The following is a 12,653-nucleotide window of genomic DNA, read 5'->3' on the forward strand; positions in this document are numbered from 1 at the left end:
TACCACTGCTACTACTACTACTGTAATTTGTAATTCTATAAAAGAGAGAAAAAGAGTAATGATAGAGAAACTGTTTACCATGCAAATACAGAGGCAGCAGCATGCTTGTTTTCACAGCAGAGGAAAATGTGTAGTGCATGTGTGTCCAAGCTCTCACACACAAACACACACACACTCACAGAGACAAAAGTGCATTCACAACCTGTCCAGTCCAGCAAGCGCTCAAGAAAGATAGGTGGGTAGCAAGACTGGAAATAACTACAGTCAGCAGTGGCTGGGGTAAGATATCAGAGTTTGTCAGAGATGTATTCAAAACCCATTTGCTTCATTACAAATGACATTCATCTGAATAACTTTTGAATCCAAATGCAATTTCCAGCGAATTTCAAAACCGTGCCTAATGCAGCCACTGGCAGTTTGAGACCATGCTGACATTTAAAGTGACCACTCCCTTTTCCAGTTTTACATGGAGCCAGACAAGAGTCAAATATTGCACACCCAGTTTTTGGGGTTTGTGTGTGTGTGTTTTACATGAATACTGTACTTAATTGAGGTAATCTGTGTCTCTGTAACAGTTGCATGGTACTGTTTTCTATTTTTGGCATGTTTGTCAAAGCTAAGTAAAAAAACCTCCCTAGCAAAAGTAATGCATGTAAAATAATAATAACGTTAACCTAACTGTGTGCTTCACCCCTGTGAGTTGTAGCTGTTCCAATATTCAACTAATGCTCACAATGTGGACTAAAACATAATTTTTTGCCAAAACAGAATGCTTAAAAAGAGCAAGGAAACACTGTGAGAAAGGTATAAACATTTGTAGAAAAAAGATGGCAGCTAAACTTTACAGAATTTTACTACATTTCTCTAAACAAAAGAAATTTTACCAAAGCAAGTGGCAACAGCATCCAAGAAAAGCATCTCTTTCAGCATGTTGTAAAACCTCCTCAAGCCCTCACAAACACACAAACAGGGTGATAATATACCCCTCGCTCCAATGTGTATTACTCCCTGTGGAGAGAAAATGGAACATTAGGATTTGCAGGATTTGATCCCAGTCTACACTCTCTTCTTTTGCCTCTGTCATCACACTTCCATTTGGCCAATATCGAGACTTAAGAGGACGAGCGTCATTTTTCAATTAGGCACTAAAACTCACTCGTGCTTCACTGCTCTCTCATCATGCTCATCTAGTCACCCCTACCTTCTTCCCACTCAAAATAATAGAGAAGACAGAGGGAGAAAGGGTGGGGTGGCGGGGCAGAGTGCCACATAGAGACAGTATTGTAGATCAGCTCTGATGAGTGCGGGAGAAAAGCCGCTTAGCTGGAGTGACTCCCTCCGCTGCTCTTTTACTCACTTTCAAAAGAAATGTGACTGCCTGTGATGACATTATAGCAAATCATTTCAACACATTTAGATTTTTGTTAAGTCTCCCTCGTTAAAACACAACAAACTGACGCACTATTCGAATGTAAAACAGTATGGAATTAAGTAATAGTGGCGATATGGATAAAGGTGAGGCTGGTTAATAAAGTTTGCACTCATAAAATGTTATATACGTCTCTTTCCCCCCCTAATTTCAGACACCTGCAGTGACTTGCTGAGGAAGCAGACTAAAGAGTCAGACTGCCTGAGTCGTGCAGCAGGGCTGGCTGTGGGTTGCTTTTTTTCTTTCAGTGACCCAGTTGGGAGGCACATTGACTATGCAACAAGACACAGACTGAAGACAAACTTGGCAGCACATGACTGGATAATCATCACAGTACTTTCATATTAAAAAGATGGGGAGGGCGAGCGAGTGATAACATTAGGGAACATGCTACAGAATATGGAAAGCATCAAGGATGAGATTCAAGGTGCAGCAGAAGCAGGAGGAAAACAGGCAATGGTGGTTTGCAAGGACTGCAGCAAGACGCTGAGCGATGGAAGTTCATATTTCAAGAAGTGTTTCTAATGTTCTTTGCCTCCGTCTCTATTGCTACAGATTAAAAAGGAATAAAGACTTTAGAAAGATATGGAGAACAGAAAGAGAGGAATAAGACGTTGGGGAGGGGAAAAAAAAAAAAGAGTCTGGTGGTTGCTATGGCGACCGGAGGGGAGAGATTCCAGAGTGGTCTCGGCCATTACGCAGTGTGTTGGGGAGCTGGACTGTGCAGCACTTAGGCTTATTGCAGTGTGGGCTGAAAAAGAAGAGATATCTAATATAGACGAGAGGGGCTCACACCAAAATGGTGGCTGGTAAGCACAGTGCTAATAAAAAAAGGGGGTTGAGTACTGAGGTGCTGAGGAAAGCCAATCAGGCTGAGCAAAAAAAGGAAGAAAGAAACAAAAAAGGTTTATCTCATTCGAGAAAATGGGAAGAGATCTAGTGGGTGAAACCAAAACACACAGACACAGTGATGTCCACATATATATATATATATATATATATATATAGAGGGAGAGAGTCACTGATCCCCTCCTACAGCAATCAAATACAAACACTGCTAGTAACAAAGCCAAGCTACCATCTTCAGCTAAGCAGTGGAGTCATATATAATCAAGCACAGCAGCTTATAAGACAGCAGCTCCCTGTACTTGCCTTTAAGATTTGGCAAATGGAAGCACAGTTAATTTCAATTATCTTTTTTCTTGATTAAAAAAAATAATCTAAATGTTGTCATCATTCATTTCCATGATTGAAGATGTTTCTTCCAGAAGAAAGGGTTCTCTGGTTGTTTTTCCCCCTGCATATCCTCTACCGCAATATCATTCCTGTATGGCACAGCTGTACTGTAGTTATAAAAACAACAACAACTAAAAAAACAGCTTATATGGGATATAGAATAGCTAGCAAAGCTATATAAATGCATACATGTTACTGCTTATTTTTATATTTGCATATGTAAATCCAAACCACACTGAATAGAATTCTAAAAAGATGTAAGTTTAAGGTGAAAATCATTTTTCATATTTAACAAGCTGGAATCACAGCAGAGGCGTGATGCAACCAAGGTGCATTCTGGGTAATGCAACCTACAAACAGCTGGCATTCTTTACTTGTGTAAGTTCATTATTCACAAATCTGCTTTCCCTGAGGAAAAGATTACACCTACGACTTGGACTAGAACTCTTATATGGAGGGAAAGTAAACAAAAAAACTGAGAGAAAATGATGAAGAAACAAAAAGAAAGATGGATGCAGGTAACATGTCGTTTAACAGGGTGATTATGATATAAACATGGTACATGAAATACAGTAGCTACACTTAAGATGAGCTTGGCATATAGTTATAAAATGTGCTTGCTATGAGAAAACAGAAGGAGATTGTGTAGAAATCCATTATGCATACAGTCTTGTGGTTGCCCATTGCATTTTACTGCAATAACAGAGGGTTAGTGCAGAGAATAAAGACTGGTCATGTGCAGCGTTCCTTGTTGATATGTGTATTTGGCTCAAATGGAGTGCAACAAGCTGCTTAAACGCACAACAGTTTTGGAGACAAAGAATACAAACTGAGGAAAGGGTAATCTGATATGCTGAGTTCATGTGAGAAATTGCTGAAATTGAAAAGGCAAGAAAATGAATGTCACTTCATTCATAGGTATAATTTAAACTTCCACCTGGCAAATGGCAGATACAGGTGCGTTCCTGAGATGAGACGGTGTGATCGCTGATTATGTACAATCTTTGGTCAGTGCCTGCTCTTGTTCCCTGCTGTCTATTTCTGCACATTTCTAACTGTGAGCTAATCAAATCAAAGCAGGGAAATACCTCTATGCCAGCAGCTTCTGGTCAAACCGACTTTAAACGAAGAGGCACAAAGCAGTGTGTCAGCTTCCATGACTTCTTCCTGCTGTTTCTTGGCTTCCAGGGTAGTTCAATTGCCGAAAAGTCATTTGAAACTTCACATTTCTCTCACAGCTTCCAGGTATGAGGTTGCCAAACATTAAAAAGCAGTGGAAAAGATCTATTGTGAAATATAACTGGGAGAAATTAAATTAAAATGCAAAATCTCTTCATCTCTTCACTTAATGTTTTACACAAAATCTAATAAAAAAAAACAGGTCTGTTTCGTGTTTAGTGTTTCATTTGGTCACCGTGGAATAAACGAGTGACCAAGCTGCTGTTAGGAGTTTGCTGATTCTTATCATTGTTAATTTTAATAAGTAACTAAATAAAATCGATCTAAGAATGGAGATTCATTACCTCTAGCCTTTGTACAGTACCAGGAGACACTCCATGTGTGCCAAATGGTAAAATGGTTTTACAGGGAAGAGCAGAACAGATTGACACAACTCCATGAAAGGAGGAAGAAAAAGGGTGGTGGCTTCACATCTAAGAAATTAGGGATAAGAGATGCTAAAATTCTGATGTGCATATACTGTGTAATACAGGCCAACTGTGGGTCGTCTCCTATCCATTCAGTTACAATAAAGCGCTGCTATGCTTTATTTCCTGTATTTTTTACTCTCCAATTAACATTCACTCTAACCTGCAGGGCAGCACCACATGTCAGCTCAACAGGGCCCCTCTCTTTTTCCCTATAGAGGGTCAGTGCAATTGGTCTTGCCAATGTCATGTGAGCTGGGAGACAGGTAATTACGGCGTTGCACTCATTTCCCCTGGTGCTCCACAGGTTTGCTATCGGCTAGCCTCTGTTGTACCACAGCCACCCCAAGATGTGCATTCATTTTTTTCCCTTCAGATCCCCAAAACAGCAAACACTGAGGCACCATTGAAGGTTTAAAGGGGGCAAATTTACCTCAACTTAGTAGAGTGATCACTGTAACTTTTCCCCCCCTATTATCAAATGTAGCATCGAGTCATGAGCAAAAAATGGAGGATTTACAAGGTTGAAGGGAGTAATTTACACAGGTAACATTTATCAAGTTTAAGCTGTTTCCCCCCTAAAAAATGGTCATTTGGAATTGTTACGTTTTTGGTTATTCTTCAAGTAACAAATTCTTATTAGCCCGGTGATTCTTTTTCACAGAATCTAAAATTTGGTGTCCAGAACACGGTCAAAAAAGGAAATGTATTGTACAGTGCAGGTTTTTGAACGCTTAGCTTTGAGATGTGCTAATGAAAGACTGTAGATCAATAGAATAACAATTTCTACAATCATTTTTGCACTCAGAACTACTGAAACAACAGGGGACCAAGCACTGGGACAAGTTTAATGCCAGTGTCAACACTTAACAAGTGGATTCACGCAGCTTTATTGACATGTGCTATCAGCAGTACAGTTTGTGCATAAGGGTAAACGATTGCTTACAGTACAAAGCAAAAGTAGTTGGTCTAGCAGTGAAACTGTTCAAACTACGAAGCACAAAGCATCTGCAGTCTTGGCATTACTTTAGTTGCCAATGTAGTTTTGCAAACTTATTTGCAGCAAGAGACAGTTAAATCATCCAAGGTCAGAAGCTAGACACGACTGGCAGTCTTGTACCCACTAGTGAGAAAGAAAGATGCAATGTCCCAATTGCCTCCCAGTGGAATTAACAAACAGACTCTTTTATTTGGCTTTACATAGTTACACAGTGTGGTCTTGGGCTTTCTGAGTCTACTGATGTTGCTCCAATGAGCCACATCCCTGCATTCACAATATCTCAAAAAGACTGACAAACCCATGTCAGGTAATTAGCCTAATTAGTCACTCACTTGTATTTTCCTCTCCCTAGGCTCACCGCTACTCCTACATGGAACTGAAGCGTGCTATCATTAATATCACCTCGCCATGGATCATAAAACACTGTATGTCACCATGATAAAAGTGCTAGCTCTAGCATGAGAATGGACAAATGATAACCCATACTAGTCGGATAGAATGGCTTTAAATTACACTACCAGATGACTGAATTAGTTGAGTACCCTTTGGTTATTTTGTACTGCAATGACTCACCCATTTTCAGCCCTTTTGTTACAATAATCAAGAAATTTGTCTCAATAGCAGCAATATCAACAGTGTTTGAAAAATAGCATTATTTTCTAAATTTTCTGCATAAATCACTCACAAAATACATTTTAAAAGTGACTTTTAGAACTGAAGATTTTTTTAGATTCAGTTTAAATGAAACATCGCATTGAAAGACATTAAAGTAAGCTATAATAGCGGGTATTCTATGAAGATGGAAGTTGAGTTACCTTCATATGCAGCTTTGAATCCCTGCCCGCTGACCGCATAGTCAGAAAGCAGCCACAGTGTGAGCCTGGAGCCCGTACTCACAATTGGTGGAGGCAGCTGGAAGCCAGTTAACCTAAGAACAAGTGGACAGAAGGACATTAACGGTGAGACAAAAAAAAGAAAAAAAAATTAAGATCCAATCAATAGCACAGTTGGTTGCAAGGTCAGGTATGAAGCCCACTTCCATCACACAAGCTTCTATTAAGCCAGCTGTTACCTCAGGCATTCAAGGATCACTTTTGTATAACGAGGCTCTGAATCATCAGCAAATTATTAAAATGCCAAGACCTCAACAAGACAGTTAACTAATTTCTTTCCATCAGCAAAGACACAGTAAGTGCAATCATGTATTCACAGTAAATTAGAAACACAGCAGCCAGCAAACAGATAGCAAACATACTGTCAAACTGATTCAACAATCATTTCTAATAACCAAGCCAGTAGTTTGCAGATTATTACATATATTACATGGCCATGTGTCTGGTAAAGGCGCTGGTGACTCTTTAAAGCTTTTTCCACTTTCCCCACCAGCTTGGTGAAGCAAACCTGCTTCTAACTATCTATTTATTTTTTAATATTTTCATTTTAATGTGAATATTTAATGAGTTTTACTTGTAAATATAAATATATCTTTAGCCCTCTTAACCTTGGAAACTGTCCTCCTCCTTCGCAGGACTCCCAATTTAATAAATAAGAAATAAACATATGCTCACTGCTGCGAGTATGAAAACACAGAATATGATAAAATGCCAAATAACACGACAATCAATAAATGATTTGTTAATTATTGTGATCCAGATTTATACACACTAGAACTCTGAAACCTCTTTTGCAGATTGGTGGTTGCCTCGGATTTGTCCGTGTCACACGCCGTGAATAATGCACATAATACCAAACAATATTCTCTCTCCGAGAATAGATGAGATCGCATAATGCATACCACAACACATATTACTTATGCATTCATGATATTTGATGTTGTGGCCAAGTGGCCCAGGTGCACATGACGCACACACACCCCCGGACCATGACGGGCCACACCGAAGGCAGTGGCAAAACATTGGCAAGGCACATGAATGCACATTTAGGAAGAGTTCTTACATAGTCAACCAGAAAAAAAGGGTATTGGAATAACATTGTCACCTCTGTTGGTGGATCTGTTTATGTAACATGTGGTACAACGCACAAGCATATTTAAGATTATTTCAATATGCCTACATTTAGCCTGGAACGGAGAGTTTTCTGTAATAACAACCAAATTCTATTTCCAAGTGGGCCAATTCTAACATAATTCAGGTGTTTTCCTATCTCTGAACTGATACAGAACAGTGCCTTTACAAACAAACTCTCAAAAACTAAACCAAACTTTCTCTAGCATTGATAAAGTGAAGTGCTAAAAAAGATGAGCTTTTGAGTGTTAAGGAACATCTCGCTTGTGCTGGACTGGACCCCCTTTTGGCTTCAGAACTGCCTTATTTCTTCATGGCAGAGATTGAGCAAGATTCTGGAAAGATTTAGGTCCATACTGACATGATAGCATCACACTATTGCTGCATATTTGGTGACCACAGATCTATGACTCAAATCTCCCTTTCTGCCAAATTCCAAAGATGTACTGAGATCTGGTGACTGTGGAGGCCATTTGAATTACGTGAACTCATTGTCATGTTCAAGAGACCAGTTTGAGGTGATATGATATATGATCCTGACATGACACGTTATCCTGCTAGAAGCAGTCATCAAAGGTGGCTACACTGTTGTCATACAGGAATGGACACAGTCAGCAACAACACAGGAAGGCTGTTGCATTTAAATCAATACCAATGCTCAGTTGGTACTAAGAGGTCTGTGAAGAAAATATCCCTAAATCCCTACAAGACAACAACAACACTAGCCTGAATTGGTGATATAAGACAGGAATGATCCAACAATAAAAGCCACTCAGTTAAAATCAAGAGAAAATCAGGAGTATGAACTGCTGACAGAAGACAGCATGGATCCATGTTTCAGTTGTTTTCTGATCCTACCATCTGAATGTCTCAGCAGAAACTGAGACTCATCAGACAAGGCAACATTTTGCCAGTCTTCTCTTGTCCAATTTTGACCAGCCTGTATGAACTGTCCCTGTTCTTTTTTGGCACCCAGTGTGGTTTTTTGCTGCTATAGCCCATTTCTTTCAAGGTTGGATTCGCTGTGCATCTGGAGATACTCTTCTGCATACCTTGGTTGCAACGAGTGCTTATTTGAGTTACTATTGTCTTATTATCAGCTCATATTAGTCTGGTCATTCTCTTCTGACATCTGGTATCAATGAGACATTTTCGCCCTGAGGAATACTACCTACTGAGTATTTTCTCTTTTTTAGACGTTTCTCTGTAAACCATATGCAGGAAAATAGATCACCACTCTCTGAAATAGTCAGATTAGCCCATCTGGCACCAATAACCATTGAAAGTCGCTTAAATCATTCATTGCATGACACCAGGCAAGGCAGTCAACTGCTTGGAGCCCCATGCCATTTGGGGGACCCAAAGGGCTGACAAACTTTAAACTTCTGTTTAAACCTAATGACTAATAGATCCAGAATGTGCTAAGACAAAATATTTCCCACACCATTACACCACCACCACTAGTAGGAACCAAAAACTAACTTTGTATCTTAATTTTGTTACTGGCAGCCTATCAGAAAAAAGACATAATTTGATCTCCTTGACATGGGCCAAAAACTTATGGTAGGGCAGGCATAGACATTTGAGGAAACTGGACAAGTGAAGACAGAAGACAAAAAAACATCTACAGCAAATGAACAGGATATGCATATGAAATATGAAAAAACTCTGTTTTTCTTTTCATCTTTTGCTGGTTTGGGGGATCTTATTAAAACTGATGACATTATGAAAGCAGATAACTATAATCAGAATTAGATTTACAATGCAATATAATCTACAAAGACAAACACGCTGTGCAGTAAAAGCATACCTGGAGAGAAACACAACCCCGACCTGAACATTACTGAAGCAGTGTGGGATCATCTTGACAGAGAATATAGCAAAAGCTCACTTCAGTTACTAGCTGTAGCCAATTAGCGAAATAACGAAAAAAAAAACATAACCTTGTAGCCAGCAAACCCAAAACTCTGTTGGGAGCATGCACACATTGCATTTACTGCTTTCTGTATCATAAGATACAAGCTAGGTAGCCATTATATACAAATAATAAAATATAAACCTACTGACCTCAGTAATTTATTTAGTTATAATCCAGACTTCCCCAACTCCAAATCTATTTTTGTGGTTGTTGTTGTTGTTGTTGTCCCCTCCCCTCCCTTCCCACCCCAAAATTTAAACTAAATAGTTTCACTGGCCGATATTTGCTTCCTGATGTGCTTGCACAACGTGTGTATGGTTCAGTGCCCCCTGGTGGAAAGAAGGTAAAACTGTATTTTATACTTTCTTTTTTCTTTTTTGGTTTATCAAAAACTACTTCCAGGGGTATTTTGTTTGTTTGTTACCAACACAAATTAAAAGGCCACAGTTTGCATTCAAAATATACAAATGTAATAGTGTCAGATAGGAAAATGTCAATGTAAATGACATTTTTTCGCCATCATATCCATGTAAGGTGAAGATTGAACCATGTGAAAAAAAACCCAAATCTATCAAAACTTATGTACTTCTGTTGCTACTTCCTTTGGACATTTAACCTTTCTTATTCTTCAACTCTATGACTCTTTTACACCATTTCCCTCTCCATCTGTGCCCATACAAGCTGCTCTGAATGGCCCGGCATGTGAGTTGCTGTAGATGGTAATTCTTGTAGATCTGTGAAACAATCCTCGCTTCTGTTTTTTTTAAATTGATTTATTTTATTTAACTCACAACTATGCACTTCAATCTGCTACTGGACTTTCTGGCTCGGCTTTTGCACCTTCTGTTCTCACTCACAAGTCTGCCATGCGCCTACTGCTTGACAATATACTCGACATTGAGGGACGGAAAGTTGAGCTTTTTGTAAATCTCGCAAATGAAGTGAACAGAAATGCTTTTAGAAGCTCCCACTCCGAGGTCTGTTTGAGCGGACATCTCAAACTGAGCACACACAGGTTCCCCTTGCATCTAGATGCAAAGTATCAATCATTGTTTGACTATAGTGCACCTAAGTGAAAATAGTTTAGATAAGTGAGCCTTGTCTTATTATGGCCTGCTTCCAGCAGCACTTTTGCAGGTTGCGCTATTCAATCAGTGTTTACCATCCACACAACAGAGATGCCCACATATGCATGCTAATTAAAAATTAAAAATCCAGGTGTCCATTGTGTCCATTGTTCATTTGTGGCCAGTTACCACAGACTGATTAATCTGCATACAGTAATGACTGTGTGCATGCACGCGCGTGTGTGTGTGTATACGTTTTACATCCCTGATTTACAGATTCTAATAACAGAATATGTTGCCCACCTAACTTTTAGCTCATCCTTGAAGTTTCCCTTCAATTTAAAACATCCTCTCTCTCTCTCTCTCTCTCTCCCTAACTCACTGCCTGTGTATCCCACTCTTTACAATCTATTACATTCCCTCACTTTTATCTCTTAACATTAAGAGAGGCCTCTGTGTTTCAACTAATCCTTAAGTACCACACCAGAGGTGGGAAAATTGTAAAACACCAGAACTGGAGGGATGTGTTGGACCAAAAAAAGGTGGAGAGGACTTTATTAAATGTGTGATTTCACTCCTCTCTGTGCGACACACATAGGGGGATATCAGCTAAATGATGGGACACATGTTCATGCAAATGGCTCCTTCGCTGACCGCAAATTGACTTGGAAGGCAGCCATCTTGGTTCAGCAGGCAGGGCACTGCCGTGAAAAGGGGGTTTGACAGAGGGTATCATGGAGCAGCTAGAGAGGGGAGCAAACTGGCCTCTTGCATAAGGCAGAAATGTCCCTGAATCATATTTCCAAGCTAAGGGAAAAGAAAATGGATACAGTTGGGAAGCACAAAGAAGCTGACTTCACAAGCAGAGGTAGATTAAATTTTGCAGTGTGATATGGGCTGTGGCAATCTGAGGAATGCAGCTGCTATTGTGGGCGGGGGGAAACAGCTGGGGGATTGCCTGTTATCAAGGAAAAGATGCGAGATATGATTGCAACCGAGCGATACAAAAGAATGGATTTGCAGCACAGGTATCTCAAGTGAGTGGTAAAGTGACGGAGGGAGGATGAAGGAGAGTGAGGGACACGGGAGGAGAGAGAGACACACACAAAAGTTAAGAAAAACGACGCTGTTATGGGAAATCATTGGCTGCTTCTATTATATGGAATGCTGAGTAATATCAGAAATTAGGTCCTCCCGTGGAGAATAATAGGCGTGTCCGTGCATGGCTGCATCCAAACAGAAGAATATATGCTGTGTGTGTAAGTGTTTACATAAGCTCTCGTGTGTGCGTGCATATGTGTGTGTGTGCGTGTGTGTGTGTGTGTAGGCATGGAAAAGAGCAGAGGTCTATTAAGAGGGCTTTCCACCTGACTGGCCTCAGCATCATCTCAATGAAGAACCTCTGCTTCCAATTATCCCACCACTACCCACGGGAGCGAGAGCAGGAGAGACAGACAGATGGAGGATGGTAGACAGGGTAAATGTGTAAGAAAGATGGCTGCATTGAGGAGGACTGGAGACGCTGCGATGAAAGAAAGGCCCGCTGAGGAAGACGGGCAGAACGCAGGCTGGCATGGAAGGCGAGAGGGGCGGATGCAGACACCTCAACAGCCATGAGATGGGCTGAGGATGAGGTAGAAACTCCACGGCTAATACAGGAGTCACAATTAGGGAGACGTGTGAGCACACACGCATGCTGTTTTTAATCATTCAAATTTTTTTGAGCGGGCATGTGTGTGTGTGTCCTCTAAAAGAAAAATTAATGCATATTCACAGCTGTAAACCGACAGGGACTAAATCAGGTCATTCATCCTTTAATCCTATGCACTTTGTGAATGCGTGTGTATGTGTGTGTATATATATGTGTCTGTGTGTTTGCAGGGTGGAATGTAACTACAATGCTGATGCAGCTTATTTTCTCCCAGAAGGAGGGAAGAGGGAAGATAAAAAAAGAAGGAAAAAATAGATACAGCAGCAAGATTTTGATGGCTGAGTAGAGGGGAGACATTAGCCAATAAATGATGGGTGGTAAGAGAGAGACATGGGAAGGAGGGAAGGAGGGAGGGAGGGAGTTGAAGTGCAGAGAAAAGAAATAGGTGTGTATTTCTACACGTGTTTGTGAAAGTGTGTGTGTGTGTATGTGTGTGCGTATTCTTTCTATACGAGACCCTGTGCAGCTATATCTTGTCAGTGGTCAAGGCCAAGGGCTGATGCTCTCCTGTGCTCTGTAAGCTCTAACTCTCCACTGACTGCCTATCACACTAAAAAGCAGTGCTTTGAACTAGTGCCCTACCACTGCAAAACACACTCACGCACACACACACACACATATA

General features: G+C 40.4%; 1 protein-coding gene across 2 annotated transcripts in view; it reads right to left on the minus strand.

Moving 5' to 3' along the window:
* Positions 1 to 12,653, minus strand: part of csmd2 (CUB and Sushi multiple domains 2) — a 262,154-nt gene that overhangs the window by 207,957 nt on the left and 41,544 nt on the right. For both annotated transcript variants that reach the window (XM_005728850.1, XM_013909751.1), the window contains one exon: positions 6,127 to 6,239. In XM_005728850.1, coding sequence (XP_005728907.1) covers positions 6,127 to 6,239 — 113 coding nt within the window. The remainder of the gene's footprint in view (positions 1 to 6,126; positions 6,240 to 12,653) is intronic.

This window comes from Pundamilia nyererei, unplaced genomic scaffold (genome assembly GCF_000239375.1).
Source record: "Pundamilia nyererei isolate P.nyererei 1_Seehausen unplaced genomic scaffold, PunNye1.0 scaffold00030, whole genome shotgun sequence".
Taxonomy (NCBI): domain Eukaryota; kingdom Metazoa; phylum Chordata; class Actinopteri; order Cichliformes; family Cichlidae; genus Pundamilia; species Pundamilia nyererei.